This window comes from Tiliqua scincoides, chromosome 2, assembly GCF_035046505.1.
Source record: "Tiliqua scincoides isolate rTilSci1 chromosome 2, rTilSci1.hap2, whole genome shotgun sequence".
NCBI lineage: Eukaryota > Metazoa > Chordata > Lepidosauria > Squamata > Scincidae > Tiliqua > Tiliqua scincoides.
Genome location: NC_089822.1, coordinates 170,157,698 through 170,177,236, shown reverse-complemented (window position 1 = coordinate 170,177,236; position 19,539 = coordinate 170,157,698). Strand labels below are relative to the sequence as shown.

General features: G+C 42.3%; 1 protein-coding gene across 1 annotated transcript in view; it reads right to left on the bottom strand.

Annotated features, from left to right (window-relative positions):
• Nucleotides 1-840: 840 nt before the first annotated feature.
• Nucleotides 841-19,539, bottom strand: part of GABRA1 (gamma-aminobutyric acid type A receptor subunit alpha1) — a 41,507-nt gene continuing 22,808 nt past the window's right edge. Inside the window, 5 exon segments of the mRNA XM_066612908.1 lie at nucleotides 841-1,155; nucleotides 5,858-6,060; nucleotides 9,669-9,821; nucleotides 16,160-16,303; nucleotides 18,693-18,775. Of these exon segments, the coding sequence (XP_066469005.1) occupies nucleotides 841-1,155; nucleotides 5,858-6,060; nucleotides 9,669-9,821; nucleotides 16,160-16,303; nucleotides 18,693-18,775 (898 nt within the window).

Below are 19,539 nucleotides of genomic sequence, written 5' to 3'. Positions count from 1 at the left end.
TTGCAAAACATGTTTTCTTCCTAAAACCAAATAAAAACAACAACAACAACAAAAAAGAAAGGCTTGTAAAACATCCAAGTGTTGTTTTATCTAACAGGTTAAAAGGAATTAGAGCACTGCACTTAATGTGCAATTGGTTGAATATCCTCAAGTCAAGTGACAATCTGATGCTTAAAATAAGACTGCAGTGAGAGAGCGTATTAAAGCATTCATTATAATTAATCTAATGTGCTGTTCTGTGATTACCTGTACCATTAGTAAGTAGGCTTTCTTTTATGTAAATAACATTATATACTTTAAAACTGGTGGTTGGGATTTTAGGCAAAAAGAAATCTAGGAAAAATAGTGTATTTTCTGGAATCCACCACTTTGGAAAGATGTATATTCTATAAAAGAATTCAAAAGAAGCAGCACTCCAAAAATGGAAAATACAATAGTGTGTGTGCAACATGAACATATATAAAGACTCTTTTACCTTCTATCATTTTGCATAAAAATATTTCTGTTCTGACATATACAGCATCTCTTATGAGGACATTCAGCAATAGGCTATCTACAAGTGGTTTCGATTTCTCGACATTCCCCTCTCGCATTCAGAATCGCGGTTCAGAATCAGGTGTCTACATAACATTGTTACAGCCCTAGAGTACAGAGTTAATAATATCTTTTCTATTATATATATTTATATATATATATAATATACTTTTACTTTATAAAATAAGGAAATCTCAATTTCTTTAAGACAGAGGCAATGAAGCAAATGGGAATTACCGTGTGTTTGAAACCAAAAAGCAATTCCCAGTGCAAAATGAGACTGAACAAACTAGATGGTTAATGGGGTTAGTGAGGAGGATTTTGGTCTTTAAGCTGGGGTTCTCTATTTAAATACGTAGCCCAGTACACTAAATTGAAAATCCCAAAAAGTAATGGAAATGCTATTCTTGATAGTCGATCAATTTTGCTGACACTGTTAAAAGTCTTCTTGGGTTCCAGAGGTTTTGTTTCAGGTTTAACTTCTTTTGGCTCTATTGTTGCACTTTTAGCAATGGTAGCTAGTCCAGGGTCCCTTGCGATATTAGGGGTGAAGCTGGTTGCTGTCGCTGGTGCTGTGAATGAGTTGTTTTTCATAATGAGCGGATCCTTCACTTTCTTTGGCTAGGAATAAAACAAATTGATTTTAATCAAGGCATCTTTTCAGTAGTCAATCTGTTCAAAAATATTTGAGTCGTTTTCAGTTTGGGATCAGAGTACTTGAGGGAACTGAAGACTGAAGATTTCTCAGAGCTTTGTCTTGAAAAGCCTCCTTCCCAATTTTTAATTCCGATAAGAAGCTTTAATGTGTACACAAGAGCAGGACCCAAAGAGCTGCATGAGGAGCTTTGTACATACAGTGGGGCTTCAGCAGCTCCCTCTGCTTCCAAACATAGGTATTCCAGAAATTCAGGATAACTTTGGGAGCAGTTACCACCTCAGCATACAGACCTGCGATCTTTTAAAGTAGTATTTGGAAGTCTCTGCTTGTGCACGCAACTAAAGAGTTCTGCACGCAGCTCTTTGGAGCCCATCGAACCTCCAGTGTACCCAGGAAGCTCTGAAGGAGCTTGGGCTTTCCATTTCAGTATTAGGAACCACTTTGTGCATACAACTTATTCAAGACTGAGTATCTTTTTGAAGAATTTCAAAATTCTCAGTTTGAGTAGCTGCTGCTGTAGGTGGTATGTGCAAGGGGAGTGGAGTGCAGTACCAGTAAACAGAATGAGGAATTTTAGTGATAGAAATACTATAAAAGGCATGTGATAGATGTCCTTATTTTGGGACAACTCTAATTCTCCAGAAGCGACCGTACCAGTTCTGCAATCTAAACATTGTTGGGAATCTAAACAATCTAAAGGTCCTCGAGTAGCCTTTGACCTTTGTTTGAAAACTGCACTACCAGGCAACCATGTGCTGAATGTGGATTCATTCCTTCTCGGTGTTGAGACTGCCGTGCGCGGAGTGTTTTTTTCTGCTGACAGTCCCCCTTTTCCTGGTTTACTTAGTTGTGGTGGTGGGAGAAAATTGCTTTCAATATATTACATGATCTTCAGTATCCATTTTCTGACTCTCTTTAGGATGATGAGATGACATAGACAAGATACACCATTGCTGCACATATCTCCCTCTCTCTCCTTCTAAACTGCAGCCCACTCCAGCCCTAGGAGTTGAAGCAGGCAACAACTAGTTTTAAACCTTGTCAGGGAATATAACCAGAGAAGGCTGCTCAGGGTGAACAGATACAATGAAGGACATTGGGCCTATATCTTTAACCATTGTATAGAAGAGGAAATGTTGTCAGGTGCAGCTTTTTAAACCTTTTCATGCTGAGCTGCACCTGTTCCCTCTTCTATACAATGGTTAAAGATATAGGCACTCTATCCTTCACTATATCTGGTCACCCTGAAGCTGCAGGCTGAAAGGACTAGTGCCTCTACTAGTGCTCCCACACCCCTTACTGCTTTCCCTTTCTACTGGGCTACCAGCTGAAAGGGGAGACAATGATTGGTAAATCTATCCCTAGACAGCAGTTGACAAGGTATGGAGGGGAGGGGGCAGCTTCAAAGAAAATTTATCACCCAAGCCTCTCAGTATCTTAAAGACATCCTGATTAATTTCAGTCCTGAATAATTCAACTTGCTTCCAAGATGGGAGGTGAAAATCTCAGAGGTTTACAGAGGGCACGAGGCTAGCAGAGTAGCATTTATGCAGCCTCTGATTGATCCTCCACCTGCCAATCAACACCATCAAGTATGTTCAGGTGGCAATCCTATTACACCACCTAAGCCCCATTGACTGTAATGGGGCTAGCTTCTGAGTAAACAAGCATAGAGTTGAGCTGGCAGCTTTTGGTAGAGAAGGAGACCATCTATCACATGTGATATGTCAGAAACTACAAACCACTTATTTTGACTTTATTTTTCCTATTTTTTCATAACAGCTGCATCTGAACACCACTGGTATGAGCATGGTCTTGGTGATGCAGGCATGGTCTGCAGTTTTGGAGCCCTTACTCTGCCAAATTGCCAAAGCTTGACTCTAAACATCTTTCTGAGGCTTTCCATGGTTCCTTATGCAGAAATTATGTCTACGTAATGTCATTAATAGTTTGTCATTGCTGATCATTCCTAGACAATTTTTATTTCTCTACCTAAACATTGAAAATGGGTAAATGAAACCAAATCTTCATAAACAATAATGGCATTGGTATTTTTAAAAGGCACAGAAAATACTTGATGTTTTGAGAAAAGAAATGCTCCAGAAGTCTTTGGCATAAAAGATGCTGACTTTTCACCTCATCGATTGAATAAGTGCAGTTAATCCATCTGCAGTGGGTGATCCAAGAACAATTCAAGGTCAGGAGTGCTTTGGTTAGATCTCACAATCCCCACTATTGTCTGCATTTGAACATTTCATTCTAACTTGCTCCTAACATTTCCCTTATAATGCTATACAAGACCGAGATGGCACAGACTCCTTGTCAACTTCCTTTTAATGAGAAATGACTCAAGCTCATCAGTGAATAGCCATTTCAACTGGATATAAAATTTGAGGAGAACATTTCACCGATGGTCTTACATCTGCAATAACTTTCTATAACCTCATGGACACAAGCTTAGCCTGCTTATGGAATTCAAGGAGACATAAAATAATGAAGGCACAGAATTTCATCCCAACCAGGTATGGGGTTGGACCCTCGTTTCTGGTTAGGAAAGAGTGGTTGATGAACCAGGTACTAGACCTGCTGATTACCATTGGGTTGTTGGTATAGTCAGAAACAGCAAGGGCAGAAAGGCTAGAGTGTCCTAAAGTTCTCCTTCATGATGTGGGGCATCAAGAATGGGGCAAAGGTCAACAACAGCCCAATCCTAGCCAACTTTCTAGTGTTGCTGCAGCTGTGCCCACGGGGGGGGGGCAGTCATGGATGCCTCCTCAAGGTAAGGGAATGTCCTGTACCTCGTCGTTTACCTCCAGGATGCATTGTGGTTGCATTGGCCTTGTACAGTTGATTAGGAGTGGGCTGTAAAATACTTAGGGTGCAATCCAAACAGCACACTATGCTGGCCCAAGTCCCTTGGCCAGCCTGGGAGGGTCGCAAATGTGCCATAAAGAACATTTGCGCCTCCTCGAGGGGAAGCCAGGCCGGCACTCCGAGAAGCACCAGCCTGCAGAGGCTGACATAAACCTCTGCACCGGCTTCCCCTCAGCCACTTGTGTCAGCCCGCCTGCGCCAACGCAAGTGGAAAAGGTAGGCATGGGGGGCGGGGAAGAGGAGGGAGGGAGGCTTTCCTGGGTGGGGGAGGGTGGGTGATGGGCAGCCCTGGGGGTGGGCAGGGAGCAGGAGGCAGGGCTGGGATCCAGCAGTTATGGCAGATCCCAACCCCTGTTCCTGGGGAGAACGGAGCAGCTTCAAGCTGCTCTGCTCTCCTCAGACTTGTGCCACCTCCAGAGGTGGTGCAAGTCCAAGACGACCCATTGTGGCCAGCGGCCCTTACCTCTGGCTGAGCCACTTCTGGCCACAATCCTGTGCTGGATACAGAGCAAGTCTCCTGGCTTGCCTGTTCCTGCAGAGGTTATTATTGCGCCCTTAGTCTCTCAACATACCTGATGACTTCATATTGAAGTAGGGTGTCAGGAGTCACCACAGCTAGAATGGAAACTTGCAACTCTATGCATGACTGCTCCATGTGACAAATCACTAGGATTACATTCAAGTATCTTCCTGGACCATGAGTATCTAGGTTCTGGCTGATCCTGCTGACTCAGGCTACCCATTGGACCCTTCTGAACAAGACAGGACTACCCTGCTAGCTCACCACATAGGGCAGCTGTGTGGCTCTCATCTTTAGGGGGGGGACAGTTTCAGAGCTTAAAGGCTAGTATAACATCTAAATTCAACAACCTAGTCTAGATTTTTTCACCAAATTGGAACTTTTCCTTCGATTTTGCAAAGGTTTTAATTCATCAGTTCAGCTCATCCAAGTGATTGGCCTTGGCTGGGGCAAATCTCTCCTTTCTGGGTCATACACATAAGTCCTTTTTCTTTCTCCAGCACTGTCATTGTTAGACGTAAGTGTCTCATAATCTGATGCCTGGAATCTGATTATTCAGGTTGCTTGCCTTGCAGGTTGCTTATATTGCTTATTGATTACTTAGCTGCTTAATGACCAAATTCCCCACACTGAAAGAAAGATTTTGGAAGTGATAGCATGTGCAAAAGGCTCTTTTTAATGTGTCTGACAGAGGACAATTATTTCACACATACAGCTATTACTTAATTCTCCAGTCACTGAGTGGTTAATGTGTGTATTAATTCACCCTGAGCTATAATATGAAAGGGAGGTGAATTACATTCCAAATGTCAGTGCAGATTTCAGTACTACTATCTTACAGCCCTATCCTATCCACACTTTCCTGGGAGTAAGCCCCACTGACTAATAGAACTTACTTCTGAGTAGACATGCATAGGCTGTCATTCATTAATGGGCGAATGCACTGATGAATAGCTTATATGATAATGTCTAAATGTGAACGGATAATATTTGGATTATACCGTAACCATTTAAACTTTTAGAAAATTGAGATTATCATAACACAGGACTTCAGCATTTATTATCTGATCCACTACCCAATTATACTGAAAGCTTCCATTTCAACAAATGCAAGTATGGAGGCATCCGAATGAACTAGGTGGAATTTATTTTAGAATACATATGTTTAAGCCTGCAAGTCCAAATAATTTTGCTTAGTAGCGCCTGAACATTGTGTTGCCTTTGCCAAATATAAAGTGCAATCTAAAAACTGATGTTAAAACTGGAGTTACCTTTTCGGGAACCACACTCTTGCCATCCCAAGCATAACCTCTCTTTGTGAAGTAGTTCACTGTTGCAAATTCAATCAGTGCCGAGAAGACAAATGCATAGCACACAGCTATGAACCAGTCCATAGCAGTGGCATAAGCCACCTTGGGAAGGGAATTTCGGGCACTGATACTTAGTGTGGTCATTGTTAGGACAGTTGTCACCCCTGTGAAGTAAAGAAACATTTTGGGATTTATTACATCATTGTTACCTCCTTTTCAAAGCACAAATGCAATCTTACTTACTCTGTAGGTCACTAGAATTAGAAATTCCAGGTGTTACTTTGTCATGTTCATTTGGGTCCCTTGTATATTATTGGTTGTATTTTCTTATATAAGAAGCAGATGGCTACTTTAGGGTGCCCAAGAGGTTGTACATGGAACAATGGCCATATCTCAACCTCCTTTTGAAACTCAGTTTCAAAAATATTTTGTCAGGTAGCATAGGAGGAGGGTATTACTATCTGAAATGTAGGTCCAAAAGCCCATCTGGGCATGTGGAAGTAGCTGCAGATACTTCAGATCCTGAAGAAACCATTAATAGAAAGCAATCAGTAACACGCATTTAAGAATTCTCTTTCTCACAGTGAACATATATTAGGGTGCAATCCAGAGTACAACATGTAAAGTACGTAAAGCACATTTGCACCTCCTTGGGAGTAAGCTGCACTGGTGCACAGAAGTGCCTGAGCACATGGAGGCTGAATCCAGCCTCCGTGCAGCTTCTGCGGCAAGGTTCTGGAGTGGGCAGGGAGGAGGCAGGAAGGAGGCGTTCCTGGGAAGTGGGAAGGTGAGTGGTGGGTGGCCCCGGGGGTGGGTGAGCAGGAGGTGGGGCTGGGATCCGGCAGTTATGCCAGATCCCAACCCCCATTCCCAGGGATTTAGGAGCACTTCAAGTTGCTCCGCTCTCCTTGGATTGTGCCACCTCAGGAGGTGGCGCAAGTCCAAGGAGACCCATGGGGCAAAGATGCTTTACCTTACCCGGAGGTAAGGGGAAAAGTTTCCCCTTTCCTCTGGCTGAGCCACTTTGGGCCCCTATCCCACGCTGGATACAGCGCAAGCCTCTTGGCTTGCCTGTTCCAGAGCAGGATAGGATTGTGCCCTTAAGCAGCTATTCTCTTGCACTCATATACATGCTTATCCTAGGACAACAGTTCCTGATTCCTGATGGTCCTTCTGTCCTATGTTTTCCAACATAAATAAGCTCTAATTACAGGAGGTGAAACTAAGGTTACAGCTGGAGGATAACTAGAAACAAGAAACAATTGAAACTAAGGTCAGCCCTTACCATTAGGCAGGGTGAGGTGGCCTGCCTGAGATGGTCAGTCTTGTGGAACCATTAAAGGGCAGCAAGCAATCAATTATCAAGTTTGTCATAATGGTTTTTACCCCAGGGATCTGGATTTTCTGCCTCAGGCAACAAAAACATCTTGGGTCAGTCTGATTGAAACCCATCTCTCTTGTCATTTGCAGTGGAGTTTCCTTTGCAACAGTTAGGTCTTGACTGGACAAATTGGCTTAACATTAAAAATGAATTGCAGGGTTCCTTCCACGCATTTTCTTGTTTTGAAATCCCTTCACTCATTCAGCAGTAGCGTTTTCAAGCTGTTCTCTGTAGGCTCAGGGGCTAGTTTCTAACATTGATCAAATAAGAAAGACGACTCCGCTGTGTAATATACTTTGCGTTTTGAGGAGCACAGTTCCGCACCTGCCGCGGAACAATTTCCTCTTTAACTAGTCACCAAGCTTTTACTGAGAATAAGAGGCTTGCGTTTGTGTTGCGTTGCTTACCGTTGCGTTAAATCACATATCCACCAGTTACCTTGACAACTGCAGACATTTCATGTATTAAATCTCTGCTACAGTATATTTCCACTGTGTCAAGTGTAAGCCAAAACACATAGCTATCAGAAATATCTTGTGCAATCCATATTCAGATGCATTACTTATTTTCGGTGGGAAATAATCCAAGCTTTCAATTATCAGTCATCCTATTCTGCAGTGTCTCTGACTACGAAACAATTGATGTAGGAACAGTGGATTTAAGGCTGTGGTTCAGCACTCTGCGAAGCTATTTTAATCCCATTGAAGTCAGTGGATTTTAGCCTTCCGACCCTGCACAGGGCCCAAACTGACCAAATTCTAAATACTTCCTACCAATTGTTACAGGTTCACTGTCATATGAAACATCTGGAGATTTTTCTCTTTCAGGATAACTGAACCTAAAGATGAAATGAATCCAGAGAGAATGAAAGGCATGAAGCACATACTGTGCCAAGCATTTGCAGACAAAAGTTCAGACCCAAGACACCAGTCCACAAATGAGTTGAGTTGGTTGTGTTGAAAAACACGACTGAGCAGCAGTTCATAGGATCTGAGCAAAGCAAAGATCCTAGTGGAAGTCAATCGCATTCCTTTGACTAGTTTTTTGTCTTAGCTTGATGCAAGAGAGCTGCGGTCTACAAGGGCCCCTGCATAGCTTCGCCAATGCCAGAAATGAGCGTTGACTAGAAATAGGTTTCATTTGTGTGGCATCCCAAGGATCCAGGAACAGTTACCTAATGTGTATAAATGAAAGTGAGAGAAACAGGTGTTCCAAATTCACAGACATGGGATTTGTTTTCAACTGCACTCCTTTTAGTCAGTATTTTGCAGTGCTGCAGCTGAAGACAATCCATGGGGACAGAGTGACAGCTTCTATCAGCTACACTAGAGAATCCAACAGCCTGATCCTAACCGTGTCCACCTGGAACACTGAAACCATTGAAATAAATAGAATTTATGCCCCAACTGACACCAGAAACAGTAATGGAGATGCAAAATACTTTGACAGGATAAATAAGAGTCACCATTTGATAACACACAGAATCTGCAGTGTGATTAAAATACTCCTAACTCAAATTCCAGTCCAAGTATAAGGAAGCATTCAGTCTGTAGTGGCAAAGGAAATCTTACTGCCAGCTTTGGTCCAACATGTCGGGCATGTGTGAGTCATATGACTGCTGTTGAGAGTTTGTAGATAAGGCTAGCTTATTGATTGATTAAAGTGTGATTGACTGTTTTGTTTCCAAAGAGGTGGTCAAGGCTCATGGCTACGAAACGCAGATTTTTGCTGCTATAATACCTATCCTTATTAACATTATTATTAACAGTATTTATATACCGCTTTTCAACCAAAGGTTCACAAAGCGGTTACAGAGAAAAAAATCAAATAACTAAATGGCTCCCTGTCCCGAAAGGGCTCACAATCTAAAAAGATGCAAATGAATACCAGCAGACAGCCACTAGAACAGACAGTGCTGGGGTGAGGTGGGCCAGTTACTCTCCCCCTGCTAAAAAAAGGAGCACCCACTTGAAAAAGTGCCTCTTACCCAATTAGCAGGGGTTAATCCTTCTTAAGCTAGGACCTATTTCTGAACTCATGTGTTCTGTGTAGACACTCTTTCAGGGTCCTTACTACTGTTATAGAGATTAATGAAAAAGGTTTCAGGCTTAAAGCACAGAAAATATAGATTTTACCAAAAGAAATCATTTTTCCAGTTTGCCAAAATATGTTCTCAAAATCTCCAAACAAGGAAACATTCTAAGGTAAATCCAGACTGGCAGTAAACTGTTTTCTGTTAATCTTGTCTACATTGTTAATCTTGCCTGGAAGTAAGAGCAGTCAAGGTTCTGAAGTCTACTGACTAGTCTGACTAGCCTCCTGTATTAGCATGTAATTGATGTTCATTAACATTTGAAATGATTAGCAGTCCTATTGGTACAGGGCACTTACCAAACACAGTTCTTGCTGGGACAGATTCTCTGTTGAGCCAAAAAGAAACCTGAGACAGAATCACAGTCATGATGCATGGAAGATATGTTTGAATGACAAAGTAGCCAATCTTCCTCTTCAAATGGAAGTGGGTCGTCATCACAACATATTCTCCTGGGGGGGGGGGAACATGAAATCTCAGTAGTGTTTTTTTCCAAGTACTCAGGATCAAATGCTTCAAATTCTTGCATCAGAAATAAGTCAGACACAATTATACGTATTTACTGTAATCTAACATTGATTCCAATCTCAGAATTTTTGAAGGAGCACAATGTCTGGGGAAGAAGGGTAATTTGGGATTTCATAGCTTTCTCCCATTCCGCAGTTCCATCATGCTGAGTGGTTTGGAACTGTACTCCCCTTGCACCCAAAAATTCCCTTTTGGAAGACTTTGATGGATTTGCTTTGATGGGTAACACAGGGTTTCTTCTCTAGCATGTAACTTGCTGGAAGCTGCCAGAGCAATTTTCTTCCCAGATATTCTCTGTTCTCTACTTGTGGCACACCATAGTTTGGCTTCCACAGGCCAGGTCTACACAACCACCAAAGTGAATGCAGCCAGCATGCTCTATAGCAGGGGTCTCTAAACTTTTTGGCCAAAGGGCCCCATCAAATATCTGGCACACTGTCAAGGGCCGAAAAACAAATTAAATATAAAATTTATATAAATACATTAGAAATGGAACTTAGATGAATGGGTTCAAATGTCCAGGACTTCTCCAAGCATGAACACAACCCAAGAAATAAAGAAAACAATTAAATGGACCCCCATTCCCTCATCCCACAAGCACAACTCTGGTTGTGTTTGGTCAACTGGGCCAGAGGTGCTCAGGGGATCAGAGACTGGCTGCGGGCTGGGGTTTAGAGATCCCTGCTCTACAGCATGACCTACAAAGAGCTCCACTCAGCTTCTTTTAGCATATCTCATCTGCTTCAGCTTAACTTGGCTAGGATCAATTGTCATTTGTCTCCTCTCTCCCAGAACGGATTCTATCCATAGTCATTCCACCTGGCTGCAGTAGAAAAAGAGGCAAGATAACACTGTCGACTCAGGGCGCAATTCTCTTGGCTTGCCTGTTCCAGAGCAGGAAAGTGGCCAGAAGTGGCTTAGCTAGAGGCAAGGGAAAACCTTTCCCCTTACCTCCGGGTAAGGGCTGCTGGCCCCTATGTGTCTCCTCAGTCTCCACCTCTGGAGGTGGCACAAGTCCAAGGAAAGCAGAGCAGCTTGAAGCCACTCCATTCTCCCCAGGAACAGGGGTGGAGATCCCACCTCACCCACCCATGGGGCCACCCACCGCCCACCCCACCTCCGCCCAGGAATGCCTCCATCCCACCTCCTCTCCACCTCCCTTCCACCTACCTTTGTGGCTTCAGAGAAGAAGCTGGCATGGAAGCTTGCTTCAGCCTCCGCAGGCCAGCACTTCTTGAAGTGCTGGCCTGGCTTCCTCTCGAGGAGGTGCAAACGTGTTTACAGACCCTCCTGGGTCGGCGCAAGGGACTTGTGCCAGCCCAAATCATTTCTAGGATTGCGCCCTCAGTCAGTATGTCTGGGACCAACTGCTATTGTTTCCTTTAATGGCCATTTCACCTGGTCTTGTGATTTGTATAAACTAAGGAAGAAGTAGTGTCTGAATTGGTGCCCAATCCTATGCATGTCTATAAGGGGATTTACTTCCAAGTAATCAATGGGTCTAACTCCCAGGTTAATATGGATAAGATTGCAGACTAATGGCCCAATCCAACGCTAGCTAGCACTGACAGAATGGGCGCACTCACTGTCGCAAATGTGGCATAAGGCATGTTGCGGCAGTGTGGAGGCCCACAGCACTGGTCGCAAGTCCTCCATCAGCATGATGCTGCCACTTAGGGGCCTACTTCTGCTGGAGCAGGTAGGATCTCCATTGGACGGTAGAAATGGGGGAGAATGGAATGGGGTGGGGGAGCATTAAAGAATAGAGGGAAGGCAGAGAGGGAGTATTTCAGGCCTGGGAGGGGGCAAAGATGGAAGCCACAGCTACTGCCAAATCCTATTCCCCCTCCCAGGCTTGGAAGCCCAACATGAAGCAGCCCAGATTTGCTCCAGTGGTATCACTGGCACGGATCCAAGTAGCCCCTTAGAGGGGACTGGGATAAGGGGAAAAATAACCCCTTCCCCCGACAAAACCTCCTGCAACAGAGTCTGCACCAGCCATGCTGGAACACAACACAGGACTATCATTAAGCTGCCGTTTGTTTTCCTGTTCTCCTCCCATCTCCTTTTCCTTTTGTAGCATATTTATTAGAGTGTAAGCCTGTGGACAGGGCTTGCACTGTTTTATAATCTTTGTTTAGCGACTAAAAATTTCCAGACACTTTTTGGAAATATTTGGACACTGTATTTGGAAATAACTCAGAAACATTTTTTGCTGCTTGCCTAGAACTGAGCATACAGAGATGATCATCATGCACCAGGCATGACCACAATATGTGGGTGACAGGTGGTGTTCGTTCAGTAGGCCACATGCTGTGGAAGCCTTAGATAGATTTATCTTCAAAGGATGCAGGCGGCTGACTGTTTTTAAGAAAGATGGCTTGTCCAAATGTCCACCGAGTCCCTTCCTACTCTGTTGTTCTATGAATTATAAATTATTTGTGGTTTTCATCTCTTTAAAATAAAACTGTTCACTGAAAACCATCTGATCTCAATTTAATCGCTGTGGCAAAATTGTATTTTCCAGAAATTAAGCGAGCATCTAATTTTTAGTTTCACTGTTTGCAACTATTAGTTGGAAATTTAATAACTTGAAAGATCAGATGCCTTAGGGATCTAATAATGTGGCATTATGTTCAGCACTGACAAGACTGAAACAACACAGATGTCAGCACCAAAAAAAAAAAAAAAGGGTAAGTTTGAAATCAAATTAATTCCTCTGCCAAAATGAGAGAGGTCATCTGCAATAGTTCTGGGCCTTTCAATAACAATAGCACAGCCTCAAAGTGGCACTAGCTGTAGGCAACAAGTAGTGGTCCTAGGTGAGGATGTTTATTTCCAAGAGTATCAAAAAACACATCTAACCAGTTCAACAAGGCCCTGAACAAAGAGAACAAGGCAGATGAGGATCCTCACCCAGATGCATGACTGCATTTGCACGGGCTATGCACAGAAAAGGTTCCGGGGGTCCCTTTGATAAGTCAAGTTTAGGGAACCAGAACTGGACTTACAGTGAAACAACTTATAAAGGGGAATTTATAAGGGAAAATAAGGGGTTATGAATAGGGGTTACAAGGGATTAGTAGCTGTTGTCTATGCAGCAAATTCAAATATCCAGGAAGGGCAAGATAAAAAGACGCTCCAGTTAATGACGACACACAATACCAAAACATAACAAATGCCACAGGCAATACAATAATGTAATACTGGAAGTAACAATGTTCTTTTAAGAGAAAGAAAAGCCCACAGAGCAAACAGTAGCAAAATGTAGATATCCTGTGCTGACCCTCTGCAAGCTCTGAGGAAAACAGAGCCTGCATGTAGACATAAGTGCAGGAATTTTCACCTTCAGATCCTCTAGGGCCTTAAACGTGGGGAAATTATAACAGGGAGACCCCCTGTAGTTTCATTCATAGATGTCCCTTGCTGGATCAACGCACTTCATTCAGATCATTTTCTTAACGGCATGCCAAAAGCAATTTTCAGTTTCCAAAGTATTTTCCTGCTTTGAAGCTGAAAAGCAAGTCTACCTTTTTGTTGCACTTTACAAAGTGTGCATTATGCATCTCTGGACAGACTGGCTTGCAAGACCTTTTATTTTTTTATTTTTTTTTATTTTTATTTTTATTTTTTTGCATATATGACCTATCTAGCTCAGTTTTAGCAAAGTTTATTCAAGTCAAATTAGAACATAGGAAAGTTTGTGTTTAAAAAAAAAATCAAGTTTTTGACCACCTAATTCAATACCTTTTGTTCTCATTGTAAGGAATGAGATATTCCAAAGATAGTTATGTTGCAAGAAAACCGTTCATTGTACACTGAGCTATGTGGAACTAACTTATTCCAACACAGACTCTGCGGGCTGAGAGGTCTTCCTAGCCCTGCCTCTTGCTAGCACCTATTAAAAAGTGCTCAAAAGGTCAACCAAAGTCTTAGATCTCAAGCCACATGCTCTTTCCCTATAACCCCTTTCCTTTGGATAACCTATATATGTCACCATTTGCATTTTGGTTTCTGTAAGCTTTAGGGCTTTCTCCCCCCATCTTTTGTTTTATGTGTGTTGTCAGCAGTGATCTAGATACAAAGAATCAAATAAACTCTTCTCTAGCCTGTCAAAGGGATCTGAGCTCAGCTGTGTATTGATGCAGACTTATTTTCTCTTTAATATTTAATCTTTGATATTTTTCATTCCCTGATACAACTGTCTTTTATTTCTTGTTTTTACTAGTCTGTAGAAGCATCTTCTGCAGAAGTTGGCACTAATCATAAATAACAGTGATTAATGTATTTTAAGCCATTATGTTAATTTTGTTTTGATATCTCTGTAAATTGGAATTCCTTATTTTTTCTGCCTCAGCTGCTTCATTCCTGACAGCATTGACAAAATGCTGGGGATAGTGACTTGAATGTTAACTGTGTGCTTTCCATCTCCTTTTTTTTTTTTTTTTTTTTTTTTTTTTTTTTTGGAATGGAAAGCAAATAGCAAAACCTGCAAATGATTCTTCATATCCTGTTTTAGATGAAAGGGTTGTCTGCAAATTCCTAGAGATTCTAGCAGCCAGGTAGGCTCTCACTCTTATACAACTCAGCTCTCTCCTTGATGCTTATTTAATTCATGACTGACATGCAATAAAATACAATGGTGAGGAAGGGAGGGAGCAAATATATTTCAGTGGCAGGAACCACCGGCTCGCCTCCATAATATTGAGTGTAACATGACTACATTCCATAATGGGTTGATTTGGATATTGTTCATTGAGCATTCAATCCAAGCCACCGTGAGAGTGCTTTATGGTGTCCAAACTCCCATTGTGTTTTGCATTTAAAGCTCACCCTTTTTTAGAAACAGGCAAAATAAATTAACTTAGCCATCTTGATGACCTAGTATTCCAAATAATGTGCACATTCCAGGCAGATTACAAAATGCCATGCGACACTGCATTGATCTCGATTTGCTTTTATATTCGAGCATGATTGGTGGTGCACATTTGGGGAAAAAAAATCTTGTTCATGTATATAAATAGATCATGTTCAACACATTGCATGCAACTTTTGGAACCCTGGGTCATCAAAAGCCAAATTCTGGGGGGAAGGGGGGAATTGCCCATTTTTTTAAGACAGGGATGAGCCTTATTAAAACTTGTGATCCCCTAGTTCACTGGTTCCCAGACTATGAGCTGTGGCTCCTGGGGAGCCGTGGAATCCAGCCAGAGAGCTGCGAAATTTTCACAAAAACCTGCTGTCCTATACAACATATAGGATTGCAACCCTAATGGGGAGCTGCAGCCAATGGCCCAGTAGGTCAAGAGAGGTGCCAATCCAAAAACATGGGAACCACTGCCCTAATTTTTTTGTAAATGCTGACATGGCTGTACTGCTGTACAAGTAAAGATGAGCAACAATACAACAGTAACAATATTGTGGAAGCAGAGGGGCTAGAGAGAGGCTCCAGCTCCAGAACAAGTGTGCAGGTTTTATTCCCACACAAATACCAACTCTGTATTATGATCTGCAGTGACTCATTGGATCAGGCACTAAATAATTAAGTAAATTCACCTTTGTTAATAGATTTATATGCTGTAATAATCTGTGCTCCTGCAAGAGCAATGCAAAGGTACATAAACTTTTGGGAGCTTGGTCCAAGAAAAAATTAAGCTGCATCTGAATGTACAGTTCTGTAGACATCGAATCTATCTGTTCAAGGTGCACTGTACAAAGGTGGAACCAAATGGCCCAGTGAGATAGGTTCTTATCTCTTCAAACACTATTGCCTACAATGTAAGAATGCTGAGGGTATCTCAAAGGCAACCCCAAGACTAGGGAGCATACTTCTTTGAAAGCCCAATTGAGCTTGGCTATACCCCTAAACAATTTAATATTTATTTTGAGCTTTTAAATAATGTCTTCATTTCTAAGTGAGGCAGTCTCAAAATGCCCCCCTTATGAAAACCTTTGTGAGATGTTCAAAAGTGTTTACATATTTAGAGTGAGAACAAAGTCATACAGAAAGCATTGCCCTCCCCCTGAATTGACTTTATTCCCTTTTCCCATGATGTTGCCACAGAAGCAAATCTGATTGGTGTTGTGATGCCATTATTCCCAAAAGGAAGAAGGCTAAAGGTCTAAAATAGACATAATTGACAGGAACAGTTTCACGCTCTTAAATACAGAACTGCCCCAATTATGTATAAAGAGGGTGGGGCATCTGCTTTTAATAGCAAAAGAGGTGCTATTAAGGTACAAGGTAAAAGGCTCTCCTCACCTGTACTGGATTGCACAATATCCGAATCCACAGTTTGTCCCATGAGATCATATTGGTTTAGCCGAGAGCCATCTTCGGCAACTACAACAGACCGTGCTGGTTCCCTTGTCCATTCATACATTACCTCTGACTTTGTATAAGCATCTAATTGAAAAGAACACAATGTCATTTCCAAGGATTTTTATTAAAGGTCAATGCTCATTTCAGTTCAGATCACATATCATGCGCTTGCCTCCTCCTTTTTCAAACCAGAAAGAGTGCACTGTCTGCTATTATTATTATTATTATTATTATTTATTTGATTTGTACTCCACCTTTCTTCCCGAAGGGCACCCAAGTTGACTAACAGCACTTAAAAACCATAAAATACATAAAAATACATAAAATTATAAAATTTATAATAAACCATAATAAAATAAATAGTAAAACAGCAAGGCCTGCAGCTTTAAAATGAGCAGTATAAAAGCAATTATTTAAAAAGCAGCCATTATGCCCTCTATCAGGCATAAAATGCTTTCTGAAATAAGAAAGTCTTCAGGCCTCACCAGAAGGTTAACAGAGAAGGAGCTATTCGGACCTCAAAAGGGAGGAAATTCCAAAGTACAGGAGCCACCACTGAGAAAGTCCTGTATCTGGCTGCTATCCCCCTCACCTCTTTCAATGGCGGCACAGCCAACAGGGCCCCTCCTGATGACCAAAGAGGACGGACCGGACTATATGGAAGAAGGCGGTCTCTCATATACACTGGTCGCAAGCTATTCAGGGTTTTAAAGGTGAAAATCAGCACCTTGAAATGGGTCCAGAAAAAAAAACGGCAGCCAGTGGAGCTGCCAGAGCAGCAGCGTGACAGAATCAAACCGCCAACCTCCAGCAACTACATAAGCCGCCGCATTCTGCACTAGCTGCAACTTCCAGACCGTCTTCAAGGGCAGCCCCATGTACAGCGTGTTGCAACAGTCTAATCTTGACATCACCATGGCATGGGCCACCATGGCCAGTTCCGACTTAGGCAGGTACTGCCGCAGCTGGTGCACCAACCAAAGTTGGGCAAAGGCGCTCCTGGTCACAGCCGACACCTGGGCATCCAGGAGTGAATTGCTGGACAGGGTTCCTGGCAAGGGAGATAGAATCCTATCATGACCCCCCCCCCCCGTCCCTGCAGTCGTGGCTGCTGCACTACCAGGAAACCCAGTGGACAAAGCTGGGAAAGATTCACTCCTCCTGCTTCATCCAACCAGGTCTCCGTGATACATACCAGATCAACATCCTCACCCAGCATTAAATCCTAGATGAGACAGCTTTTGTTATTACTGATCTGGCATTTAGAAGCAGCAGTTTCAGACCCAGGGCACTACTGCAAAGGCCCTAGTCGTCAGAGAGCTGGAGGGAAGGCTGGAAACAGGGACAGTCTGTCTATGATGGTCTCTCCTTCCCCTAGAACGGCCAGCCCTATCTTTACACTAATCCTATCTTTACACTGAGAAACTGATATGTGACCTAGTAACTATTATGACTTTTCTTCAAGGGAACTTTTGGAGGATGCATAAGAGAAAATAAGGCAGCTCAAAGCTGCAGTAGCCAACCAGCCTCCCCAGGTATGTGAAGCCAGTCTGTGAGGTAGGGATTTTATGCAGTGCATATTTTCTGATAGTCTTTTCCATTTCACAAGTTTCGTCATCTAGGTTCCTTTCCAAATACTTTCATAATAACCAGGACACAGACGACAGGGAACTATGCCAGGGATTATTGTGGGTAGGTACTGGCAGTGGCCTGTACCTTGGACTGGATTGCCTGCAATCATTGGATTGCCTGCAACATCATAACAGGGAATCTCATCTAAAACAAATGGTGACTCATAACTGTGATGTGTTGAATTGAACAGACTCTTTCCTATTTATATTCAGCCAGCATCCTATCCTGTGTATTTTGGCACTCCACACACTCATTCAATATTCTCCTTCCCATTTTTGGGAACAGCTAACATGGAAGTCCTTATAATCCTAGCTAAAATGAACAGGAGTACCTTTTAACTTCAAAGGGGCTTGTACGTAAAGACTTTCCAATTGATTTCAGCACCTATTTCATTTTGAAAAAGGACCAAAAGTCTGCTCTCATTTGGATTTTTTTTTTAAACTTCTTGTTCATTCAAGATTTCTAAGAACAGCTATGAATGATAGAAAATAATGCAAAAATGAGCAGCAGTTGAACATAGTTCATTGTCACCAGAGCCAATTCACATATACTCTGCGTGGTTTACTGAAGTCACTCTTCCCTGATAAAATGTTACTGAAACAGAGCAAGTCTCCATGTACTGTTCCCTACAACTCTGAAGTGTAGCCATTTTTCCTCTTTGTCTGATACCTGCTGTAACTGTTATTGAATTACATTTATTCATGTAGAAAATCTTCATTTAAGGAATAAAACTGTAGAGATTGGAAAGTCTGTGTGCCCACATCCAATCCCAGGCTCTTAGACACCCTGTTCTGACTGTTAAGTGGCCTGCGGAAAAGAATGATTATCAAAGTCAACTTACAGCTTCCAAATTTCAAAGGGCAAGCATGTGCATCCATGGGGAAGTCTTCTAAATGCATTGGACATTCCGCCCTCACTGTGAGTCTACAAGAGGAGTCACAAGCAATAGAACAGACTCAGTACCGAAACATGCACATTACAATAAAGCTTTGCAGTCTATCACAGTGTGCTTAATGTCATGTATCAAGTGATCGTCTGCATGAGCTTACTCAAAAATACTTTTGCTCATTTGGTTTAACATTCCCTTCTTCTGTTCATGGCTGACCCTTCAGATACCGTCGTTCCAATGTCTTTATCAGTACCAGGAATGTTCCGTATTTGCCAATTACTGGAGTATAACTCAGAAGCCATTGATTCATTTCATCTTAACAAAAACCAGTCTGCAGCTTACTTGCTCCACTGCAGACTTCAGTAGGACTGCTATGGGACAAAGGGTCAAATTCTAGTAAATATCAGCAAAGCCAGATAATCTATCATTGCTGTCGATTTGTGCCTCCACTGAGCTACTCAAGGCTCCTTCTGATCATTACAGTTAAGACAGAAAATGGTGAAGAAGATGCACATATTTGCAGAGTTGAAATCTTCAACAATCAGATGCATATTTGCAGAGGAACACTTTTTAAAATGGGATGCCTGTATCTTGTTCTTATGGACCTCCTCTTCTCCTAATTCAGGCTTTTATGGGGAAGGGGGGGAGGAAGCAGAATTAGAAATGTCCACTATACTCCATCCAATAGTCCTTTTTATTCGTCCTGGATCTGGTAGCATGACCTCATTTATATTCCATTGTCTCCCTCCAATTAAAGAGATGCTATATAAACTAACTATAGAAGACAGACTCCTTCTTT